We start from the raw sequence: 26321 nt of genomic DNA, 5'->3' as shown, positions 1-26321 counted from the left end.
TGTCGCTGATTACTGCTCCGGCAGGCGTCACCTATGGGATATTATGCCTCAGGACCTGTGACCATCAGGCCACCATCTGGGAGGCAAATGAGGGTGCCCAGGGCAGCGATGAATCACGGGGCCAGACAAACGCTCGCACTTCACTTCAGAACAATTACATAAACAACCCCCAGCCCCCACCGCCTCCCCCTTGCTCCTGAGGTTTCATCTCCTAATTGCAAAAGCTTTTTGGCATGGGGATGTCTTTGTGAAGAAGAGAGGACTCAATTTGGGCCATCTCTCTAAAGAAGACACGGGAACAAGGACGCTTCTCCAATTAATCAGCAAATGCTTGGCTCCAGCTTTCGGCCAGAGGATCGATTTACATAAAACTACTTCTCGAGATGAATCTGCCTCCCTCAGCTCCCCCTGCAGTCCACTTGTCCAGCCAGCATTAGACATGCTGCCGGGTTTCAGATTGACAGTGTCAGTTACGACAATCAAATTACGGATGAAAACCTCAGAGGGCGGCCAGGGGAGAGGGACGCAGGGGACAGAGGGGGTGGGGACGGCATGTCAGCCGGGAGGAGGGTGACCGCACAGAAATAGGCTTTCTCACCTAAACTCCATTGGGCAGACATACAGCTTCAAACAACAAAAAGACACTAGTCAACATCCTTTTGAACTAGGTGGACACGTCCCACACACGCCCTCTACCCCCAACCAAAATCAATAAATTAGACCAAAACACCTCATTGGGCCTAAAACTTGGCAGGGGATTATCAGATACAAAATTAGATCCTTCAAGCAGATGGCTTTCTGCACCAGATTTCTGCACACCCTCTAAGGGCACCGAAATCGCAGCTGTGCCCCCTGAAGGGTACATGGTGATGGATGCACGGACTTGATTCCAGTCTGATGCTTGTAGCTGGGGTCCCTGTGATGCTTCCTGGAGCACTTCGTTAGGCAGGGCTGTCTGGACAGAACGGAAGGCACAACTGGGCTGATAATGACAGCTCCCAGTCCGTCTGATAGCACTGCCTTGTGGGTAAATGGTGGTAATCCCAGGGGTCAGTGTGCTACTGAGGGGCCCGGCCTCTGCCCCATTGGTGGGGGATGATCCGTCGATTGTAATGCTGTTTCGTGACCATGGAGAGCCCTGGTTGAGCTGCATGTGGGAATGGAATGGAGGATGCTCCTGTTCGGGCTGGAAGCATCGGTTAGCCCTGCCAGCCCTGACGGGTGTTGGTTCAGAGAGGGTCACATTCAATCCGGTGTCTGGAAGGAAGCCCTGTGCTCACAGTTCAGGCCATGGCTTGCTTCCCTGAATCCAGAGGTTTCTGTCTTGACTGGCTCCCCTTCATATTTCTTGCTATACACCCCAAACCCCCAAGGAGTCCCACAGATTGGTTCTCACATCTGAAACGCTCTCCCCCTCTTGGCAACGAGTAGGCATCCAGCTACAGCATCCGGCTCCCCACCTTACTCTAAAACTGCCCTGGGCAGTATAGCAGGCACCAGCCCGCGAGGTTGTGGAGCCCTTGAACTGAGATGTACGTAAAGTGCACACCAGATTCCAGAGACTTGGTATAAAAAAAGAATGTAAAGTATCTCATTAATAGTCTCTATATTGTTGCATGTTGGAATGATAATATTTTGGATATATTGGGTTAAGTAAAATGATCTATTAAAGTTAATTTTAACTGTTACACCGTTTTCAATGCGGCTAATGAAAAAAATGTAAATTGCATGGGCGTCTCCTGTATTCCCATGGAAGAATGCCGTTCCAGAATTAGCCGATTTCCCCTGGAGAGATGTTGGCCTCCGCGCCCTTCAGCCCGGTCTGGGGTGTTCTGTTGGCCAGCACAGAGGGCTGCTTGTGCATAATTTGGGGGAAATTGAGTTAGATGGGCCCTGCACTTGTCCAGCTCACCCCCTCGATGTTTTTATGGTCCACATTCAGCCTGATTTACTTACTCACTTTAACCTGGGTAATCCTGACGCACTTGAGTTTGCGATCTCCAGAATGTCTGCCCATAAAGAGACAAAACAGGGCCCCGTTGGTAACTTATCACAGACAAACCCGCACCCCATGGCCAAGTGCAGCCTCTCGCAGCACCCACAGCCCTCAGGCCCCCGAGGGACCCTTAGCGCCGTGTGCTGAACCCAGGCCTCGTCGCGGTCACCGCTCTGGACCTGCTCGCATCCCAGCTGCTCGGTCCTGCTCCTGGCCTGCCCTCCAGGGCTTTCTCCCCTAGCTGTAGCCCTTCTGGGGAGCTCTGGGAAATCGCCTGTCCACAAGGCCCACCAGGAAGATCCTAGTCCCTGCAGGTTTGGGAGGGTCCCGGGTACTGTGCTTGCTTTCTCCTGCCACGTTGCTGGGATCCCAGGGAAGGGTGTCACAGTCTCCACACTGGGCCACAGAGTGGCTTTCTAGAATATAGACCTGCCATTCTCCACCCCTTCAGCCATCTGTGAAAGGAGACATAATCCACAATGCCATGATCACACCTAATTTTTTTTATAAAGGCATCTGTATTTCTCGCAGCACCATTAGTGAACACTGACAAGGGAGTCCCTGAGTCCTCCTGTGAGGACTGTCAACTCTTGACATGCCAACTCTTGGAAACATCTTCAAACTGTCCTGATTTCTATCCGACTCTCCACTTGGAAAGCACTTGACGAATCAGGCCTGCCTCCCTACAAAGCCCATGACTGATAGTGGCATCTTTCCCCCCTCCCTCCCCCCTCCAAATCTAAAGGGCATTCGGGGCCTCGCGTCAAACCAAGCTGTGCATTCTTTTCCATGTTGGTTAGGAACAATGTGCGGTGTGAGTTTAGATACATACGGGCTTTCTTCTTATTGCAGAGGAAAAGCTGAACAGCAGCTCTTGCTTTTTGAGGTGTCTGGGTGTTTATTTTACCTTCACCCATGTAAGGGGTCTGTGCAATTGTATCGGGGTTGATGAGAAGGCCAGCTTCGGGAGGACAGGAACTTGGTCTGTTCACCTCTGTATCTCAACACGTTACATGGTGTGGCACATAGTAGGTGCTCATAAAATGAATTGAGTGCCTACTGTGTGCGTGAAATAAGACTCTGAGCTGACATTTACTCAGCTGGTATGAAATATCTGAAGGGTAGGACTTTTCTCATGAGCTTCTCAGAGAAGGCATGGCACGAGGAACTCTTATTGATGTCTTTCATCCAATAACTTGGAGCATCCGGGGAGCAAGCAATATAAACTCCTGCTGCCCTGAAATGTTCAGAAGCCCAACTGGAGCAGTGGGGATAATTGTGGTGTTTTGTCCCCAAATGAGACTCTGATTCTCTGGATCTCAGGAAATGACTCAGTCACTCCGTGTGATCTCCCTGGGACAAAGGATGCCATTGACTAGACACCCCACTAGGGGCACCAGGGCTTCTGAGCTGGCTTAGATGCATTTAGTTTTGACAGTGACCCAACTGCAAACACTTAATCTTGCTTATTAAGATAAATTGTCTGCAAAAGAAATGTGCCTTTTAAAATGAACCCTCCCTGAAGTCCACATTGTAAAATCCCCAGGGAACAGTTTTTCCTGCATGTCTGTCCCTCCTGCTGTATAAGTAAGCAAAGCGATACCTTCCTCTTTGGTTTCTAGAGCGGAGTGATGTGTGATAGTTACTCTACAATGGGAGTTGGGGATGAGGAGAGCAGGGGTCACCTTTGCCTGGGATGGTAGTACTGAGAGTACAAGAAATTGTAGATTCACGGATTATCCATCAGAAATTCAGAAGTCCCTAAATGAATTTTGATTGATACCTACTCTACCAGTGGGCAGGTTTCCTCCTCCTAGGCAGTGACTAGGACAGTAATTTTAATGTAAATTCAGCCCAAAGAGAATGAGAGTGGTAATCCACTGCCCTGGTCCCAAATCCAGTCATGGTTCCAATTATAGTGGATCCAAATTTGCTAATCAAGAGTTGATTTTTTTGATTTTTTTTTTTCTGAAAAGGCACCTTGTTGGTCTCAGTGCAAGGGGTTTGGAGACTGGGTTGTTTCCATGTTCTTTGGTGGCCTCTTGATCTTTGGTCCTGGATATGTCATCTTTTGGGAATGATTTTGTTAATCTTCTGAGAACTTCTTGATTCAGGAGAACTGCCCTTGAAACCTTCTTAGGAAATGGTTTGGGTTGGAGTCCAGGACCCCCTTTTCTGACACTGGCTCCATCTCCTGCTTCTTGGACTTTGCAGCAAACTGTCCTTCGGTTCCTGGAGTCAGCTCATCCCTCCCCCTGGAGAACAGGCCAAGCGAGCGGTGGAGTTGGCACTTCTCTCTAACTAAGGGCTGCCGGGTGCAGGGCTGCAGAGGTTAGAGACAGGAGCGCCCATGGGATTGGGCTGAGCCAGGACTGGACCTAAGTGTCCTGTGTGCCCCTTCTCCATCCTGCACCCTCCCTCCCTTCGTGGTCTCTCCCAGGAGCAGTTTGTGAGCCCTCCCTGGGCTGTGTCTGCTTCTGAGAGCGTCCACCCGAAGGCAGACCCCGTTCTCCTAGACCAGTGATGGTGAACCTTTTGAGCTCGGCGTGTCAGCATTTTGAAAAACCTAACTTAACTCTGATGCCGTGTCACATATAGAAATGTTTTGATATTTGCAACCATAGTAAAACAAAGACTTATATTTTTGGTATTTGTTTTATATACTTAAATGCCATTTAACAAAGAATAATCAACCAAAAAAAATGAGTTCGCATGTCACCTCTGACACGTGTGTCATAGGTTCGCCATCACTGTCCTAGACTAAAAAATGGGTCCTCCTTTCTGGAAGATCGAGGAGGGAAGCCTTCATCCCTCCCCCGGATCTTATGGAAAGAATATTAGCAGCATTTGTGTGTGTTATTCTTTGAAGAATTATAGGCACATGTCCTGAGGGTGATGCTAAACTATGTTTTTAGCAGGGTGAATTCAGGACTCAATGGGGGCGGGGAGGGGGGGCGAATCCAAGAAATAAACACAGCCATTTCCTGTCTACAGGGCTCCAGGTGCAAAGTGCACACAAGTATCAACTCACTTTATTCTCACGATTAGCCTCTGAGGTCTGTAAAATAGCTGTCCTCCTGTAAACATGGGGAAACTGAGGCATGGGGCATGTCAGCGGTTGGCATGATGATATAAGTAGTAAGTGGCTCCACCCACATCAGAAACGAGAATTCTCCAAGGTTGAGGGAGCTTCCAGCCCCGTGTTGTAACTTCTGGATAGCTGGAGGTTGATATCTGGGAGCAAAATCCCCACCACCACCACCACCACCTCCCAAAAACCGCTGCTGATCACAGACAGGACTTTCTGGAGATAAGCACATCATCCCCAGGGGATCAAAATGCCTCTGCATCTCGCCTGTAACCGTGGGGTGGGCAGGGCTGGGGGAGGCGGGGACTGCCATCCACCGTTGCTCTGAGAACAAAGCCAGCCTGGCATCGCAGGGAGAGCCCGGGACGCGTTCCCTACGCTCCGCTGGAACTAGACAACCTTTCAATCCATTTAGCAAAGTGTCCGCAGTTCCCGTTTCAGGGTGGATGGAGCAATAATAAATTTGCAAAGAAAGTTAATCTGTGTCCAAAGCATTTTAGTAAATTAAAAAGGGGGTGGAGGGGCAGAAGGGGGATATATCGATTCTTGCCAACTTCTGTTTGACTGACTGCCTCCCTAATAAGTCCTCTTTGCTCTTTAGTTTTTGGATGGAATAATCTGTCGGTTAATCATTTTCCGGAAACAGGAAAATGCACTTTAGCTAATGCAGTTCCCTTTCTTGCAGAGCCCTAATCACTTAGAAAGGCGTCCCAATTCATAACCCCACTTCCCAACCAGGAAAGCCTTTCCCACCAGCCTTCTCCCTTTATCTCCCCGGAGAACCCCAGCACACCTTCCTCCCACCCCACGCCTATCTCGTACCTTCCATCTAATGCTTTGTGTTTTTATTTTTTTTTTAAAGCAAATTCCCTTTTCAGGTCACTTCTCCACATGCCCCCTCAGGAAGGGTGAGGTACTCCAGCCCCAACAAGTAATTGGCCGGAACTAGGCTCTCGGGCACTCCGGATAGATTTTGTTATTTTTATTTAAGTGTCAGCCGAAAATGGTGGCTCTTGTCTCTCGCAGGGACCGTACTTAACAATAGCTCCGTGCTCTGGCCTCACGCTGAGATAAACACACCCTCAGGAACCCTCACAAAGGCCCCGAGATAATTGCGAAGGGACAGTTACCGAAAATGAAGCGCCAGCCCCGAGCCTTCTCCACGCCCCATCAGTAACACCATTAAAGCCGTCAGTTTGTCAGCCTACTGGAGGTATTTATGAAATCAATACACACTCCCACAGATGGATGGCGGCCGTATTGTCCGCCGGAGAGGAGAGGCTCAATGGAAAATGAAATTAATAAAATGTATAAGCAGATTGTCATGGAGAACAGATAAATTCCCTACAATCTACTGTTTTGCTCAGCTGTGGCAGGCAGTAAGGGGGGAGGGCGGGTAGGGAAGAAAGCTTAGCCTGGGCTCCTTAGACTCGGAGCAGGACTCGGAGTATGTACAGCGAGAAAACAGTGAGCAGAAACCCAAGCGGCCGCCCGGCCCGAGCGCAGGATTTTGCCTGTGTAGCCACTTTTGTGGGAGATTTCCCAGCAGCTCCACCAGATGTGTCTGCGTAAATATTGCTTTCTCCTCTGCATCCCACCATCCTGCAAACCAGAACCTTCATGCAATCGTTGTTCTATCTGTCTGGTTGGGGTACCTTAGCTTCAGAGGGGTAGTGCATTGCTGGGGTCTGTGTGTGCCCCTTCTTGTCATTTCCAAACATGGTTGGAGCGGGCGGTTCTAACCCTCTGTCTTGGGTCTGCTGCCCCCGCCTGTATACTGATCATCAGCTGTTCGCCGAGTGTGGCCTGAGTGTGGCCCAAGCGGCCACAGATAGCAGCTCAGCCTGGGAAGCAGGGGGCAGGGCTGGCTGTCCTGGAGACCAGCCTCCGCTCGCCAGAAAAGACTGGGCCCATTGTGGCTGCCGGAGCCTGGGGGACAGCCCAGATGCCCGTGGAAATTGCATTAGTTGGATGACAGGACCCTGGCCCCCTTCTCTAGGAGGCTGATGGAGAGCAGAGGCGTGGCCTCGGTGACACTGCCGACCTTTGCTGTCATCATGGGCTTTGTTCAGCGCCCGACTGCAGGCTGGAGCCCTGCTCATTGAATCAGGCCCAGCCGGGGGAGCCTGCAACCAGGCCCCGTGTGCATCTAAATTGACTTACATCAGTTGCAGGCCGAGGAAACTGGATTTGAGAGGGGGAGGCACCCTCTTATTCAGCCCCAGAAGCCACACGTATTCCGATCTGTACCCAACCCCAACTGTGAGCCTTGCCTTGGAGCCTAACAGGGTCCCAGACAACCCCCAAGGGTCTCAGAGTCTGCCAGTCGCTCAGAGTGTGGCAGCTCACCTCAGAGGTGGGAGAAGGCAAAGGCACGCCTCACCTCCATGTTCCAGTTTCCCTCCTGCCCCCGGGCAAAATGTCCATCCAGAGGCCCAGGTTTTGGTGGAGGATGGTGGTCTGGCCTCTCTTTCCAGCTGCATCTGGAGCCGCCTACAGCCATTGCTTAGGTGTCCATGGGAATGGGCAAAGGGGTGTCCCTGGGTGCACTCCGACTCTAGGACACCTGGCAGTTCAACACGTGTTTTTCTGTGACCCAGCACATGCTCCCTGTAGGACAGGAAAGTTCATCCTAGTGTCCTGAAATAGCAGTGTGGAACCATATAGCCGTCTAAGCAAGTGGATGATATACAGGCATTAAAAGTGTTGGCATAGATGTACTGCTAATGACATGAACAGATGTTCTCAATATAGTAAGTGGAAAAGAAGTTATAACAGACTATATGCTATGAGATCATGTTGGTGAAATTTATATATAAATTACTCCTAATTGGTAACAGTGGTTATGTTTGGGAAGGTAAAATATTTTTTTTGCCTTAATATCTGAAGGTTTTGGTGTGCCCTTCAAAATAATGGAGAGATATAACTACAAATATGCACATGCACGTAGGTATATAATATATGATTGGTCTATGTCGCTATAGATATACATGTATGTATGATTGATTACTCGCTGAGATCCCATGCAGCCTGAGGTATGAGTGAAAACAAGTGCCTGTGTTGGTCTCGCAAATATATATATATAACTGGAGAACAAAATGGAAAAGACCTTATAGTTCTTAGGAAAGGAAACTGAGGCGTGGGGAACTCTTAAAGAGGACCTGGCAGGAGGTTTGGGTTTGAGCCAGCTTGGAGAGTTCCTTGCCCTCCCTTCTTGAAGCAACACCTTAGCGCTGCCTAATGTGGGGTGAGGTGCCAATGGGACCCCCACTTTGGATGGTTTTGTGGAAATGCAATTTGAATTCATCATGCCTGTCACTAAGATGACCCAGGAGGCCCAGAGGACTCTAAGCGGCAGAGATGGTTGGTCCCTGTCAGAAAATCAGGAGGCCAGCTCCATTCCCACCCCAGATGACAAAGGCAGCGGGTCCTTGAGAGATGGGAGATGGAGAGGTGGTGACCTGCCATGGGGGAGGAACACGTGCGGGAGGAGGGGCAAAGGGTCGTCTCTGGGAGGTGGCAAAACAGAGAGTTGGGTGCAGTGTGTGCAACAAATAACCCAGTGGCTTGGCTCCTGGCCTGGAGGTGCGAGACCACCCACAGAGCCCGCCCTGGAGGCGAGCGGCTCCCCCTGGTAACCATTCCAGCAAAAGCTATCTCTAAGGAACAATGCGCAGGCTTGTGGCAGCCTGGGGCCTGAGACTAAACAGTCCCCCAAACCGCCTGCACAGGGTTTTGTTATCGTAATGAGATGCAGACAGAGCCAGCCTGGTGGCTAACTCGGTGCCTCTCTTCCTCTTGTTTAGAGATCTGAGCGAGAACCAGATCCTGGGCATCCCGAGGAAGGCATTCCGCGGCATCGCCGACGTGAAGAACCTGTAAGTAATGTTTCCGCTGCTTCGCTGCAGATGTGGCTCTCAGGCCAGAGCGGGGACGCGGGAGGGGACAACCAGGCGCTAGGCTGCGCCCTGTATGGCCTGGGCCAGGCGCCTTGGAGACCCTGAGGGGTGTGCTTCAGTGGTTTCCAGGGAGCACACGTCGAATGCCATGACGGCTCCACACAGTCCTGTTCCTCCTGGCTATTCGGCCCCACATATGAGCGTCAGTGTCTCAGATCCGGGTCAGAGCTGGCCCTGCAGTAGCTCTGTGTTCTGGGACTCAGTTCTGCTTCTCCCAATGTCACCGTCATCTGTAAAACTGGGCTGATAGCCTTGGGGGCGGGGGGCGGGGGGTGCCGATGCAAGTGAGAAAATATTTAAGTACTGCGTGGCACATAGTAAATGTTCAACAAATGGGAGCCTTGATGATGATGATGATGATGATGATGATGATGATGATGAAGAAGAAGAAGAAGAAGAAGAAGAAGAAGAGGAGGACTGTGGTGGTGACAATTATCAGGAACCTGGGGGACAGAGAAAGATTCAATTCACTAGATGCTTGGATGTTGTTGTTGTTTTAATTTGAAATAATTATTGATTCACAGGAAATTGCACAAAATGGTAGACAGGTCCATGTGCTGTTTCACCCATTTTTCTCCCAATGGTGGCATCTTACATAACGATAGTTTAATATCAGAATGAGGAAATTGATGTGGTATATTCCACCGACCTTATTCTTCAGATTCCACAGTTTTATACACACTCATTTGTGGGTGGGTGGGTGGGTGAGTGTGCGCACGCGCACACTCATAAAGTTCTGTGTGGCTGTCTCACATGCCTATCCCTGTGCCCATGGCCTCACTCCATGCAGGACCGTTCCGTTGCTGCATTTTGAACTTGCCAGATAGCCTTGGTCATTTCCTACCCAGCCTCCACTGTGCTGCTGTCAGCATCTCCTCGCCCATAAGGAGTGTGCCTTCTGAATGTTCTACCCGCACCACTGTGTCCATGTTGTCAGGACCAGAGAGGGGCACAGAAGGGCTGGTTGGAGTGAGCGGGCCTTCCTGCCCCTGGCCTCCTCCACCAGGCCCACATTCAACTTGAGATGTCTTGACGGAGGTTTTTAAAACTACTTTTGCTGTCTCTGTTCCCTCTAAGGACAGTAGGGATTTGAGGGAACTGGGAAGGTGATGGTGGCTTCCAGGTAGAGGTGACCTGCTTCCCCACCACTGCTGGGAACTTGGCGGGAAGCTTTTCGCGTTAAACATGCAAAGCACACAAGAGGGCAGAGGCATGTCAAGGTGAAGGGTGCAGAGGACAGGGAGGACTTTGGAAGGGGAGCCCAGACTGGAGGCTGCCCACCATTTTGTCCGGACAGAGGCGTATGCCCAGGAGCAGGAGAGGGCGGGCAGGGCAGACAGCCTCAGAGAAGGTGACTCAGCATCGTGCGCATAAACCAAAGCAAGCGGCTGTGCTAAGGGTGTCCCAGAAAGGATGACAGGAGGGGAAATAGAGACCCTTTAACCTCCAGGTCAGCCTGAGAACACTGAGGCCCAGAGAAGGGCGGCGCTGAACTCAGGGTCAGCCAGCTCCTTGAAGGTCGAGCCCCAGATTAATATTTTACGTATATAAAGTGGTCTGTCTATTTGTCGGATCTCATGGCTCTAATCTTAAGCGGGCCAGTTAACAACCCAAAAACACCCAAACCGTGATGATGTATGAACAGGGCTGTGTAATTCTGCTCCATTTCTGATTCTCGAGAAAGTGGTTACATCTCACAGTGGGCCTCAGTGGTATCTGGAGGCTTGGGGTTTATCGTTGTTGTTTTTCAGTAACATCTTTAACCTCACAGAGGCCTCTGGAGCGCAAAGGTCCGAGGTTCTGCAAGCACAGGCTCCCGAGTCACCCGGGAGCTGCCGTCAGGCCTCCTTCCCGGCCACACAGAAGTGTGTCACTCAGGGGCCTGAGCAGCGATGATCTCTCTGGTTTATCCCCGGGGTCAGCATGTGGTCCTGTGGGGAGAGGGGAGGGCAGTAAACTCACCGCTTAACGGATGAATTAACCGGCAGAACTAAAGACATATGGGTCACCTGACACCTCTCATCGGTTCGGTCAGCACACGTTTGTTGGCCAGAACTTAAAAGTCCCAAAAGGGTAATTCCTGTTCTCAGGTAGAACTGGGGGCAAGAAACACGGGCAGACAAGAAAGTGTCCTGTGATTCAACAACCCGAGTAAAAAGTGGCAAATGAGTGGCTACGCATAGTAAAGGGCTGTCAGAGCTCAGAGAAGAAAACAGCGTTGGGCAGCGCTGCTAGTATCACGGCTTTGGGATCTGATAGATCGAGGTCTGATCCCCAGCTGTTCTGTGCGGCAGCCTTAAGCACGTTACTTGCCAGCTCTGAGCCTGGATTTCCTCCACTGTAAGACGAGGATAAGAATTGTACTTAATCTTCTGGACCTTTTGTGAAGATTAATAATGCGTATGAATAACTTAGTGCTATGCTAACATGGAAGTTATTTAGAAAGTTCTAGCTCCTACTATATTCTTCCGTTGTTATAATTGTAAAGACTTTATTTGGGCCTGAACAATGATCGGAATTCACAGCATAGACAAGGCAAACAGGGTGTGGAAAGTGTGGAGGAAACCTGTGTAAGGTGAGCCCCAAGGACACAGAGTCGTCTGGTGGGAGTGGGGTGGTTATGAGGCAGAATAATAGGTGATGAGGTTAGAAAAAAAAAGAGGAGGCCAGGTGGATGCGCCTCGCCTGCGAGGAGTGTGGACTTGAGATGCAGATGCTAAGAGTTAGACTGGCTTCTGGCCGGGGATAGGCCGCGATGAAACCGTTGGCTGTGGAAGAGACACCTAGGGCAGGAGGAGGTAGAAAGGGGAAGGCTGGGCTGGAGGTGGAGCTGGAGTTCAACATGAGGGATCAGGGCTAGCACTCGGGATGGAGCCGTCGGAAGTGAAAGGAGGACTCCATGGGGGCCAACTCAACAGAGCTTGTCGAACAGCGAGTTACGGGCGCCAGGGGAAAAGAAGCAGAAAGTGATGCACTACGGGCTCTGACAACGCAGAGAATGATGGCAGGTTCTCGCAGCCATTCATCCATGCAGCCGTCAGAATGTTTTTCTGAGCCTATTAAATGCCAGTTCAGGGGAAACCTAAGGTGAAGTAGATAGATCTGTGAGCTCCGGCCTCCTTGGAGCTTCCAGCCCACGGAGATTGGAAGGTGAGGCGGGAGAGCCAGGCTGGAAGGGCAGGAGTCGGGCGTGGAGTCATGTCACGTCCTCCCTGGACAATGTGTGCTCAGAAACTCGGGGCCGACGTGCCATCCGGTTCCTGCTGGTCTACAGGCCTCAGCTTCCATGGGTTTTATAAGAGGAAGTCCAACTACTAGTAAATAATCTTACAGTCGTGAGAGAAAAGGTCATGTGGGTAATTAGAGATATTGGTTTGGAGCTGAGGAGCAAGTTCAAAGAGGGGAACATCTGGTCAAGGCGATAATGAATTGTGCGTTTAAATCTGTATCCGTACATGCAAAATGGGAAATGTTTTGCAGAAATTACGTCTGTATGAAACCTGTTAGGGAAGCACTGCCCATCCTACTAGACGTCAGCTACCCGCAGGCAGATTGTGCCCATCCCCTCCTCAGTCTGTTCGAGAGCCAGCTCCCAGGCCCGCCCTCCCCTGCCCCTGTGTGAGCTGGGACTATTACTTAAGTAATAGTAGAAGATACATTATTGGACAAGCGGGAAGTGACCGCAATTGGGCCTGTCCATGATTCCATGTGCTTCACTAAGAGGAGAAAATCTGCCTGGTGTGGCTCAGTGGTTGAGCGTCTGAAATCAATAAAAATATAATTTTTAAAAAAGAGGAGAAAATCCAGGACTTTCTACTTTTTTGAAAAAATATATTTATTGATTTCAGAGAGGAAGGGAGACAGAGAAAGAGATAGAAACATCAATGATGAGAGAGAATCATTGATCAGCTGCCTCCTGCACACCCCCTACTGGGGATCGAGCCCACAACCCAGGCACATGCCCTTGACCAGAATCGAACCTGGGCCCCTTCAGTCTGCAGGCCGATGCTCTATCCACTGAGCCAAGCTGGCCAGGGAAGACTTTCTACTTTTTGTCACTTTGTCATTGTGACATGGATTTTCTTTGCTTGCCCTAACATTCCCCTTTAAGGAGGAAGAGTCTGTGATGTCCCCACTTTCCAGATGAAAGGATTCAGTTTCAATCGGCGGTGCAATTTGCCAAAAGTCAGCAGACCCCAGCGGGCCGAGGCCTCCCCGCCGAGCCTGCCCTCAGTGGCACACCCGACCGTCTTTTGGACTCTGTGCATTGAACGTCTGTGCACACAAATCCCTCCTCACTCAGCCATGCCAGCAGCAGGGAGAATGGGTGGTACCAGGGGCTGCTGGAGAGCAAAGGTCTGACTCACAGAGGCAGGGAGGCAAGTGCACAGCTCTCAGAAGAGCGAGAGAAAGGACGCAGACGCTGGGACCCTGTGGGAGTGTGGAACCACCCTGCACACTGGTGCTGAGGGGACGGGGTACCCTGCCCCCGGGCTGTGCAAGGAACCCCCTAATTGCTTCCTGCTTCTCCAGAGATGAGAGAAAGTAATTAGCTGGGGACACCACTCTGCAGTTGCTAAAAGGTGACTTTATGGGCTGGTCCCACTCTGCTGCTGCCTGGAAGGGGGAGACTGGCTATATTTAAAGAGACAGGCAGTTTGATGAGCAGGAAGAGCCGCTTGGAGAGACTGGCCTGTAGATAGCCCAGGGGTGGGGAACATCTGGACCACGGGCCATATAAGGCCTGTGAAATCATGTGGTCTGGCCCTGCCAAGGCACTAGGGGTGAGTTAATTAAATACAGCAGGCTAATTTTAAGTTGATAATTTGGTATGGCCCATGAATGATATTATACATATCCAAATGGCCCTTGGCAGAGAAAAGGTTCCCCACCCCTGATAGACCAACACTCAACAACACCTGTCTTACTGCTGTGTGTAAATGCTGTGGTAGGTGCCATAACAGACAAAGGCATGGCAAGAAAGAAGCGAGAAGGAGAGGAAGAGGGGTGAGGCAAGGGAGGGAGAGAGGAAGGAAAGAATCAGAAAGACATAGAGATCGGGAGAAAATTAATTGGGGCGGGGGGCAGAGATGACAAGCCACAGTCCAGCCAAGCGTAATAGGGGAAAGGCAAAAACCTGTATAGATGGTTGTTGTTTGATTTTTTTATGTCCCTTTGGCCTGTCTTCCTCAGCAGTTGTGCTTTCCTGTTTTTTCGGTTTCTATTTGCCAGGACTCTGTAGGACATGCATTCCAGAAGGGAAAATCAATAGCCCTGTCCCTGGCAGCGCACAGAATTCGGAATTGACGGCTTCAACACAGGCTGGGCAGGCAGCTTTGTGTTCTCTAGTTTGTCTGTGTGGCTGCACTGCCCTCCCACTTCCCAAGATGAATGAGGACCGTCCCCGCCCCAGGGAGCAGGCAGTGATCTTATGTGAGGCTGAGGGAGGTGTGGGGAGGGAAACGAAGCACCCATTCCATTGGCAGCATCTCTGTCTGCTGATCTCAGCAACCATTCCTTCTGTCCCTGCACCTGGGCCAGTGCTCACTCTCCTGGTCCTGCCCTGCAAGGCAGCACATGGTCTGGGTCCTCTCTCAGCGCATCATGCTTCCCATGCGCCATTTCATCCCTTCACACACCAAGCTCCTTCCTGCCTCAGGGCCTTTGCACTTGCTCTTTCCTTTGCCTGGGACCTGCTAAGCCCTCGGACCTCTGCACAGTTGGCTCCTTCTGACCCTTCAGATGTCAGCTCAATGTTGCCTCCTCCCCAGAGTGGCCTTCCCTGACCCATTTAAAGCAGCTTTCCAGCACCCACTGCCCCTCTTCTCTACCCCATTGCCCAGTTATCCTATATAATAAAAGCCTAATATGCTAAGTGTCCGGTCATCCGGTTTTCCATTCAACCAATCAAAGCGTAATATGCTAATGATATGGTAAGATCACTCAACTACTCACTATGACGTGCACTGACCACCAGGGGACAGAAGCTCCAACCGGGAGGTTAGCTTGCTGCTGGGGTCCGGCAGGTCGGGACTGAGTGAGATTGGCCAGACATACCCTGGAGCCTTCCTGCTATCCCTCCCCAGCTGGCCAACCTCCTACATCCCTCCCCACCCCAATTGTGCACTACGCCCTCTCGCAATCTGGGACCCCTCAGGGGATGTTGGAGAGCCAGTTTTGGCCTGATCTGCAAGCCAGACCGAGGGACCCCACTGGTGCATGAATTTTGCACCAGGCCTCTAGTATTTCAGAATGAATGTGTGTACACAGGGACCCTACCTGTCTCAATCACTGTGGAATCCCCAAACAGTTCAGCAGAGAGTGAGGCGGACTAAAAGAGTAGAAGGAATGTACCTATTCTTTCATTCCTCAAGTGTGTGCAGTTGGCCTATTACATACAAGAAATCATGTACAATTGTTAACATGTTTAACATGAAAGTAATATTATAGACAGAATAAAGCACCATCCTTATACTCGGAGGACTCACAGACAGTAAGTGGGCAGGTGCAGGACACTGCTGGAGGTATGGCAAAGTGGGAAAGCCCAGGGAGACAGGCCTGATTCAGGCTTCACTCAGGAAGTGACATGAAGTTGGGTCTCGAAGGATGAGCAGGAGTTTTCCCAGGGGAATAGCATTCCAGGGGGAAGCACCAGCACGTGAAGAATCGCCAACCTGTGCCAAGGCGCAGAGGCGTATGAGCTGCCATAGATTCACAGCTGGAGCGCAGCAAGCAGGAGAGGCGGTCGTGTGTGTGATTCTTCAGAGATTATGGGCCTGAATCAGGCCAAGTGGAGCTAAAGAGCGAGTGTCTGCGACAGAGACCTGCGGAGAAAGCCGACAGGGGGGCTGAGCGGGCGGGTCCATTGAGTGCCTGTCACAGGGCTTATGCCCCTCCCGAAGGTGTCCACACCCTGATCCCTGGACAGGTGACTGTGTACCTTGCATGGAAAAAGGGACTTTGCAGATAGGATTAAATGAAGGATCTTGTGCTGGAGGGAGAGATTATCCTGGATTATTCAAGTGGACCCCGTGTAATCAGAAGAAGAGGCCATGCTGGCCCTGGCTGGTTGCTCAGTGGTTAGAGTGTTGGGCCACAGACCCAAAGGTCTTGAGTTTGATCCCCAGTCAAGGGCATGTACCTCGGTTGCATACAGAAGGCAACCGATTGACGTGTCTCTCTCACCAATCAATGTTTCTCTCTCTTCCCTCATCCTTCCTCTCCTCTCCTCTCTCCTCGGGTGAGAAAGAGGACATGCTGGAAGCCAGGGGAGAAAAGGCCACAGGCTGCAGAGAATGAGGACAGAACCGCTCCTGGAAAAGGCAGGGAGACAGGTGATCCCCGAGAGCTCCCAGCAGAGCACAGCCCTGCCCACACCTTGGCTTGAGCCCAGGGAGACTGACCTAGGACCTGGGGCCTCCAGACCATGAAGAAAGTACATTCTCATTGTTGTAAAGCCACTACATTTGGGGTGCTTGTTACAGCAGCAATAAGAACCAGATACCGATACTGCCCTCGGGCTGCCACTTAACCTCACGGTCTTCATTTCTTCATGTTAAAGTAAGTCATTGACGTGTGGTGATCAGTGGATTTCAGTTTGTATTCTGAGAAACTCCAGTGCTTCAAGAACCCACAAGTGGAAAGTTTCTTTTCAATCACGATCAAGTCTTACATAGCCTCTGTCGGGCAGTAGGGCTCACCATGAGATTTTGTGTAGCACAGCGTCCTATTTAAACAAGCAAGCTCAGAACATCACTGGGGTAGAGAGCTAATCTGCCAGGTCCCTGAGCGTTTGTAAAGTGTGAGAACTCCTTGAGACCATCTTCCATCAGGGAGGAGGTAGCTTTGTCATTGAGACAAACTCAGCAGCAGAATCAGGAGGCCCGGGCCAGATGGGGGTGGCAGAGAAGAGGGTGAGGATAACCCAGGCCCCCGCTCCCTCAAGCTGGACACCAGATTGAGGATCTAGACTGGACGGACCTTCGGAGGAAAGGAAAAGGGAGCTCTGGATGTTGGCTGGGAGCTGTTTTCCGGAAGGGAGCTGAGGGCCTCTGAAATCTTTTGGACATCCATGGGCCTTAGGCATTTCTGCAGCAGGTCTGAGTTCAACCAGCGTTTCCGCACGGCCTCCCTGCTCCCTGCACCAGAGAAACAGCTTTGCCTCTTGGACATGGCTGGTTCGGGAAGGATTCAGTGCGGGGAGGCTTGGTCAGCCACAGGGCTCAGGAAATGTCCGTAGGTGAGTCAAGAAGTTGTGTGTGCAGGCTGCGGGGTTTGCAGAGCCTGAGATCTCAGCTGGGCCCCTCTCAGGGTGGGGGCGGGTCTGTTATTGAAGCGCCTCATATCAGAACTGACAAATCCATGTGCACGGCGCCACCACCCAGAGTGAAGCATGTGGGCGTGTGCCACAGCGTTCAGCTCTGTAAATGGACAGAGTGTACAGCCTGTCCGTGTAGAACCACAACTCTTGGCCATTATTAACATTCTCCTTTAAAGCTCTCTCTAACCAGTCCCCAGGCACAAGCACGTGAACCAGTTACTTCTAAAGGCCAGGATCGGTTCTGAGGTTCTGTGTCTGCCAGGACCACTTCCCAGCCAGACAAATAAGTCCCCACCGGGTAAGGTTTGGCTTACACAGCGCATGGCACATGGTCCGGCAGCAGTTCGGAGTGTTATACGTAACTAGCATTTCACTATGGAAGTTTGCACTTTTTTTTCCTGCTCTTAGAGGCAGCACCATTTCCGGGCTCAGGATCATAACTTCTAAGATCCCTCTAAAGTCCGTAAGTTAACCTGAATTGCTCACATCTGTCCCCCCACCCCTCACACCCACAAAGAATATGCAGGGACTGTCTCAGGAAGGAATAGCAGCCTCAGACAGACAGACACTCATTCTTCTCAGCGGATGAAAAGATCTTATAGAGCCCAGGCCACGTGCCAGCCTCAGTTCTTATTAATTTCCTCCTATCATCTCATTTAATCCTCACGACAGCAATTTTGCAGCTGCTCCACCGAGGCATGGGGATGTGAGGTGCTTCACCCAGGGGCACATGCTAATCGGGCAGAGCGGGGATTTCAACCCAGAGCATTTAAATCTAGAACCTGTAACCACCATGCAATGCTGCCTAAACTCAGAAAAGCATTTAATGAAAATCAAAAACCATGGACAAAAATCCCACCTCCAGACAAGTTTTATTTCCTCTTTCCAGTTCAAAAATCAGTAAATTTTCCTTGAAACATCTGAACTTCCCGCTTCCCTGGAAAAATCAGTGGTGTTACCCCCAACCGCTCCATCCTGCGTGGCAACAACAGAGCGGAGCTGAGCCGCCTGCTCCCCTCAGACATGGCGAGTGCTCTCCGGTCCCCAGCAGGCCTGCCTCTCTGGTCCTGCCAGCGTCCAGAGCGCCCTGTGGCCATGCAGAGCACCTGAAAGGAAGCCCACCCCAGAGAGAACCCCAACTCCAGCACAGCAGCTGCGGTTTCTTCCTGTGCCTTGCTGCTCGGGCACCCTGCTTCCTCCCGGAGCCTTCCTTCCCTTTTCAGGAAAAGGCAGCTGATTGACCATTAACTAAGCCATACATTTTCCTGTAGGCGTTAAATGAGATGACAAGTGGAAAGGACCGAAGATGGAGTATGTCACAACGTAGATGCTCAATAAATATTAATATCCTGCACCCCGTCCTGTCACATCCTCTCACCTGCATTGGTGCAGAGGTTAGCGCACACTGGCTCTGCTGGCATTTGGGACTGCAGGAGAGCAAGGGGGCTTGGGAGCGGGGGGGTTGTTGGGTTGTCTGGGGGGTTCTCTCTGATCCAGTATATCGCAGGCAACCCCCTCAATAAGGGACTGTATACTCATATACTGCGAGTCGACAAATGAGAGTTGGACTCCGCCCGAGTGCTGTTCGCAAATACCAGAAAGTGGTGCAAGCCATGGCTAAAGGGACCGGCCCTGTCGCCAGCTCCAGCAGGTGCATGGAGGCCCAGCTTTCACAAGTGTTTTCTCATCTTTCTAAAAGAAGCAAGCTTAGAGTTCTATGTGAAATCATCTGACTTTGAAATGTTGGCATCTAGCTCACCATCTTTTCCAACACTGAGTACCCACACGGTGCCAGCTAAATCACACCACCTATGGGCCAGGTTCAACCGCAGGCCCCGACGTGGAGGCTGCCTCCCACTCCCTGGGGAGAACCTGTCGTGGGAACGGGAGATAATGGAAGGGGCTGCTGGGTTCCCCAAAGCCCCGTGTGTCAGTCATCTGATCCTTGCTGGTGTGTTGGAAGGTTGCTAATGATTCGCCTTAAACCAGCCGACACCCGCTGTCTCCAAAGGCCCTGAAAGAGTGACTCGTGGTGGCAGTCAGGATGGCCGGAGGGGAGCGTCTGGGGACAGATACACCTGAAAGTGCCTGGCATGGGTCATGGCTAATTATGCCAAGCAGAGCGCTGACCCTAGACTTGAACTTCCATTTCAATTACATCCCATAGTGTTTCGAGGCCAAACACTCTGTCGGGAACTGGGTTTGCAGCATCAGGATACGGCCCGGCCTATTCCCGGAGCGGGTGGCTTTGCCATGCTTCTTTCAAAGTCACGGCTAGCTGTCATGGTCAGTGAAGTGTCCCGAAGCTTCCAAATCCCAAGGGGCAGACATGTTCTTCACCTCGGCTCCCAGTTATTCATTTAGACAGATAGAGCTGCACGTGGTGAGTAATAACCAGTGTGTCTCCTCTGCCCCCAGCATCGGCTCTACCCCGTCATCGACCGCCTGTTCTTTGAAAACCAGCCAGACTCGGGAGCTCACAGTCCAACAGGCTCCTTCCTCCCTCTCTGCCTGGCCCGCCCTAGAATTCCCCTCCACGCGCGTTTTAAAGTCATCCTTGTAAAAGTGACCATCGCGTTGTTTCATTGTAGCATGTGCAGTGTTTCCCAGATGGGATTTGAAGGCCACCTGCTTCTCAATCCCCCAGACCTCATTAAGAACGCACGCCCTGCGTCCTGTCAGTGACTGTACCGATCTTAATTTCCGGTCGAGGAGCAGAACTTGGCACTTTTAACTCAGTCCTCGGCCGATTCTGTACCGTTGGGGAACCACTGGCAGCCAGAATCAGGACTTGGCATTGAGTGAGGGGTGTCTGGCTTGAGCAAGTTGCTAATTTCTCCAAGCTTGGCTGTTTTCATGGAAACTAAAGGCAGTACCTAAGTTAGGTAATGTTTGCAGAGTAGTTAGCACAGAGCGCTTCCAGTGTTAGTTATTATTATTATTATTATTTCATTTAATTGTGATACCAGCCCAATGGAATAAGTGGGATTATCTGTCCTTTAAAGGTAAGAAAGTTAGACTCAGCAAGGCTAGTTTGCCAAGACCACACAGCAGAGCCGAAATTTGAACCAGCGTTAATCTGACCCAAACTGTTAACTATTCTTAAAACAATAGTAGGAAATCCATCTGGAATTGCAAGGAGAGTTGGGGGCCTGGAGGATTAGAGAAACCTGGCCCTGTGTGCCAAGCAAGGGCCTCCAGGCTATGAAGGCTGTGGCTGGGCTCCTGCGGGCTCCCTCTGTGCCTGTGTTGCTCTTAATTTGTCAGCCCCTCGGAATGCTGTCAGTGGCCTGGAGAAGGGCAGGCCTCCCAGGGAGTAAGGCCTGAGCACAAGGCTTCCCTTTCAGTTACTTTGGGGCTTTTGTTTCCCCAGACAGTGGAGGGTGGAGGACCTCTGGTTTTCCTTGGAACCTTTTCGGGGTGCCTCCCTGTGCGCGCCCTGCGTGCTGTGGTTGGCTCTGGCCCAGCTTTCAGCTTGTGCTGACTCCGCTGTCCCCGGCAGGGCGGTGAGAGGGTCGCCATCAGGGCGAGGCTAGTTTAACCCACACTCTTGTAGGGAGAGAGAAAAGGGTGTCGTAAAAAAGAGAGGCCCGTACTCCCACTGCTTCCTCAGACTTGCTGATTCCGCCAGCTGTTTCACCTGCGGCTGGGCTGGGCGGCAAGGTGACGCCCACTCCTGTCTATTAGGAATAAAAAACTCAGTTTCACACAAGGAATTAAACTGTGAAGGATTTAGCCAATATATCGTTACGATTTCAAAAAATCATATTTTCAAACCACATGTTCCCATTTATTAAAAACATAAAATAAAAGGTACGTTTTAAAATGTGAATATACTAGTATATGTATATTTGCATGGAAAATAAAGTCTGAAGGATAAAAACCAAGATGCTAACAAAGATTAACTAACTGGTAGGAATTTATGTAATTTTAATTTTTTTAAATTTTGTCGAGTTGTGCTCTACCTACCATAAAATATGCGCATTTTAACTATACAGTTCAGTGCATTTTGACAAGCATGTAGTCATGTAACCTCACCCCAGGCCTCCACCCAGCCACCCAAGTCTGATCTGTCACTGTGTGTTGCCTGGTTCATGTGCAGGGTCTCATACAGCATGTGGTCTTATGTTATCTCACTTCTTTCCCTCGGCATAATATCATGAAATGCATCTTAGTTTGCATTGTCTGTTGGTAATTTGTTCTTTCTGATTGTACGAACACAGTGCAATACGTGCATCTTTCCCTGCTGATAGGCATTTGGGTTGTTTCCAAATACTTATTATCCTATCCTATATTATAAAAGGCTAATATGCAAATCAACTTAACGGCAGAACAGCCAGTTGCTATGATGTGCACTGACCACCAGGGGGCAGATGCTCAATGCAGGAACTACCCTCTGGTGGTCAGCAGTGCTAAGGATGTCCGACTGCCAAGGGCTCCCGGACTGCAAGAGGGCACAGGCTGGGCTGAGGGACCCCCTCAGAGTGCACAAATTTTGTGCACAGGGCCTCTAATATAATACAAGTGTAATATGCTAAATGTCCAACCAACTGGTCAACCACTCGACCAGTCACTATGATACACACTGACCACCAGGGGCCAGACGCTCGAACCGGTAGGTTAGCTTGCTGCTGGGATCTGGCTGATCGGGACTGGGTGAGAAGGCCAGACACTCCCTGGAGACCTCCCACAGTCCCTCCCCAGTCACCCGGCCCCCAGAAGCCTGATCGGGACTGGGCAAGACAACCCCAATTGGCTCTGATTGCCAGCCAGGCCGAGGGACCCCACCCGTGCATGAATTCATGCTCCAGGCCTCTACTTGTGAATAAATCTGCTATGGACATTCACTTAGGTTTTCATTTGTCTTGGGTAAATACCTAAGAGCGATTTTTTTTAGTTTACCTATTTTCCAATATTTCTACAGCGAACATATATTACTTAATGGCCCCAAATACCAGAGTCGGGAGAACCTGTCCCATGGTTTTAGGAAGCTGACAAGAGTCGGGAAGAAAGCCTTCCTCAGTGGACTGGCCTTGGCCGTCCTGGTCCCAGGCAGTGCACCCACCTTCCCCCCATGAAATTTAGATGTGCTTACAGAGATTTCTTTTCCTGAGTGCTGACGAAGAGTGGATGGGACACTGACTTGGTAGGGATGCGGGGATGTCACTAGTATAACACCCTTATCAAGCAACCTGGCCACAGCTATCAACGGTGAAAATACACACACTCCTCAATCCCTCCAGTGAGTTTTATGAATTTATAGTATTTTAAAGATAAACTTCTACAAACCCAAAAGATGTATGGGTAGGCGTCATTGTGGACAAACATCCCAGGCACTAGTTAGATGAACCGTGGCACGTCCCCCACGGGGCTATTGTAGAGCAGTTCAAGTAGACGGGTCGTTATACATTTCATGGGACGGCAGCCAAAGCTGGTAAATGAGACAACGGTGCAGTTCCTTACCATGTTTGCTTTTAAAGCAGTATGCCTGTGGTTGTCCTCACGTGCCTTTATATATGTGAAATATGTGTGGACAAATTTATAGACAGCTCTAATCATTGCTGCTGGGAAGCAAAGTCCTGAACTGGAGAGCCTGGGGCAGAGGGCGCTGCTTCTCACGCTAGTCTCTCCTAGACTCTCTGAGCTTTCCTTCCTTGTGTGCTTGTCTTCACGTCTTAAAAATGTGTGAGTTAGAGAAATCCACGTGATCTCAGCCCAGTTTCGCTACCTTCCCACGGACCAAATCCCAGAGTGGGCCTTTTCCTGAGCAGGAACTGCCAGGACTCATGGCCAGCCGTGCCCCTGGCCACCTCTCTCTGTCACAGTTGACCCCACGTAACTGGAAACTGTGATCATTGCCATTTGCATAAGTACAACCACATTGACCCACGGGCTGACAGTTTTGAATGAGAGAAATTATCTGTATTCCTCGGGTCTCTCTGATTGTGGCCTTGACCGGCCCTGAGATATCTTTCAACAGCCAATCCCCAGCAGCCAACCCCACGACCTTTGAAAAATGAATTTGCCTGCCGTGGGGCCATCCCCGTCCTCTGGCCCAAGTGAAATGTCAATTAGATCACTGGCTGCATATGGCTTTTGTTTACTTAAGCATATTCAGCTCACAAGCCTGCAAATGTTTGCTTGCTTCTTTCTAAAAAAAAAACAATCCCACACCCAGATTCCTAGTGTGCTCCTGACACTGTGGGGTGGCTGAAAGGAGCCGATGCGTTGGTTCACTGAGGAGACACACATACTGAGTCATCATTTAGTTGTCAGGCAAATCCAACTTTGTGGTGTTATAAACAGACCTCATCTATTGTGGCTCTGTGAACATGCCCCCACTTGCTGTATGGCTGTCTCCTATAAGGTCTTTTTCTCCTCCTTCACCCCCAGCTCCCCAGACAACAAGGTAGAGAAAACTCCAGTGTTCTATAGAGAATCTTGAGCAGTTACAGACAAGAGAGAGATGAATGGGGAGGAGGGCGTGGCCGAGTGAGAATGACTCGCCCTAGAACAGCGGTTCTCAACCTGTGGGTCACGACCCCTTCACAGGGGTCACCTAAATACATCCTGCATATCAGATATTTACATTACGATTCATAACAGTAGCAACATTACAGTTATGAAGTAGCAACGAAAATAATTTTATGGTTGGGGGTCACCACAACATGAGGAACTGTATTAAAGGGTCGCGGCATTAGGAAGGTTGAGAACCACTGCCCTAGAACAATACAGCAAGAAGATTGCCAGGCCGGAAAACCTCAGTAAATGGACTCCCGTTTCTGAAGTTTTCAGCACTGGAACTTTAAGACATGTCACAGGGGTTGAAACAAAAGGGGTTTCCCAAAAGCCAGCTCCTTTTGATCTGCCTTTGACTGCTCAGGCCTTAAATCCAGCAAGGGATTCCTTTGACCCTGGCGGCCCTGGGTATGTTCTCCAGCTACAGACCACAAAGCCAGGATTCTCAACGGTACCTCTGCTTTGGTCCTTTCTTGTTCTCTTTCTAAAGAGAAGGCCAGCCTCTCCCAGTTACACATCCCTTGGCCGTTGAGATGTGCTTGCTGCCACTAGCCAGCAGCAGGTGTTAGAAAGGGTTTATCTTTGCCCTGAACACAGAAAGCCCCAGGCCCCGCAACTAGAGGTTCCTGCTTTGACTTTTGAGCATCTTCCTTACTGTGTGTCTCTGAAGTTGGACGGTTTGAATCAGCCCTTGCTGGGTCCTCCTCACACGTCGCAGGCCATTGCAAACCAAGGGCTGGTCCATCCTGAAACTGCTTCACCGACGGCTGGGCGCAGTGTGGGAGCCCGCTGTCGCCAGTGCAATTGGGCTGTGGGTGTGCACATTTTCTCCGCTGGCCTGTTGGTCGCAGAAGGCGAGCCTGCTCGGTAGACTATCAATCTAAGCCCTTTTTCTGGAATCAGCTCCTTAAGGCAATTCGATTTCCTAAAATGGATTCCTTTCTTTGCCCATTTGCTACTGAGACAAGGTTGAGCTGTGCTTTTATAATAAGTGGTTTGGCTGGCGTGCAATCCCTCCACTGCTGCCAGCCTCCGGGCCTGTTGAATGGAGGACTTGGAATTCGAGTCAGACTTAACCAAGCTCAGGAGGACCTGAAGGAAGGAAAACCCACAGCTCTTTTTTAAAAAATGTGGCAATTAAACCTTTGCAGAATCATTCATTCAGTGGGCAGGAGTCGTGACCAAAACCTAGGTCCCTTTGGCCTGTGCCAGGGGCTTAACTGATAAAGGGGACTGAGTGATAGCAGAGGGAGGTGGGGGCCATTGAAAGAAAACTTCCCTGTTTACCCAAGGTCTCCTAGAAACGAGAGGCAGGCCATGCTGTGGGGGCCACACAGGGAACAGCAGTCGGGAGGCAGAAGCAGGAGCCGGGAGAGTGGAGGCAACGGCCTTGATTGAGGTTTCTATGGGGAAAGCCAGGCAGGCGGGGTAAGCCATCTGGGAGTGGCTGGTTTGAATAATTCCACTGGGCCTTGGGGGTTAGCATCCTCGCCTAGTGCCCTGAGGCCTGGCCCTGGGGTGATGTAGGGAAGGGGAGTAATTGCTTGGTGCCTGACAGTTAGATAAAGGTAGTGGTTGGGGTATGGACTCTGGGTTGGTTGGCTTGTATATGAAAGACAGGATCACTGTCTCTAGGAATGAACTGGCTCTGGGAGGGGCAGTCTCTCCCCAGTCAGCAAGCCCCACCCCACCCCACCCCCAAGATGTCAAACTCCCATAAAATACAGAAAATTAAATACATAAAACATGATGGTACACCCCTAAACTTTCAAGACCCCTCTATTCCTACCTCCTCACCACACTGGGAAACCAAAAGGGATTGAAAGAACCAAGCAGCCCTGAATTCTAGGGGCATGTCAGACTTGACAAATGTAATTCAATCTCATTTACTGTCTTATTTTTTCCACTGGAGCATCACACATTATCACACTGTTTGTATCACCCTGGCATATCACACAGTTCTCTCTCCAAACAGTGTGGCCTAAGGGATTTGTGATCAAGTCCTGACCACTCTGCCAAATGCTAGCTTAGGGTTTTAAGTAGCTCTTCCTCTCTCTAGACCAGTGGTTCTCAACCTTCCTAATGCCGCGAGCCTTTAATACAGTTCCTCATGTTGTGGTGACCCCCAACTATAAAATTATTTTCATTGCTACTTCATAACTGTAATTTTGCTACTGTTATGAATCGTAATGTAAATATCTGATATGCTATATGTGTTTTCCGATGGTCGCGATCCACAGGTTGAGAATCGCTGCTCTAGACCTTCCTTTCCTGTTAAAAAGATGGACTTGGACCTGGTGATCTCTCAGATTGCTCCCCACACCAGCATACTGTGGCTTCACAGTTACAGTCACCCAGAGGACCACAGGCCATTGTAGGTGACACTGTTACTGACCTGAGAGCAGTGATGCCCTGAAGTCAGATGAATGGAGAGGTAGG

General features: G+C 50.5%; 1 protein-coding gene across 1 annotated transcript in view; it reads left to right on the top strand.

Moving 5' to 3' along the window:
- Positions 1–26321, top strand: part of SLIT3 (slit guidance ligand 3) — a 532520-nt gene that overhangs the window by 364465 nt on the left and 141734 nt on the right. Inside the window, exon 5 of the mRNA XM_006774961.2 lies at positions 8891–8962. Coding sequence (XP_006775024.2) covers positions 8891–8962 — 72 coding nt within the window. The remainder of the gene's footprint in view (positions 1–8890; positions 8963–26321) is intronic.

This window comes from Myotis davidii, unplaced genomic scaffold (assembly GCF_000327345.1).
Source record: "Myotis davidii unplaced genomic scaffold, ASM32734v1 scaffold828, whole genome shotgun sequence".
Lineage (NCBI taxonomy): Eukaryota > Metazoa > Chordata > Mammalia > Chiroptera > Vespertilionidae > Myotis > Myotis davidii.
Note: the sequence above shows the minus strand (reverse complement) of the source record. Positions and strands in the feature narration are given on the sequence as shown.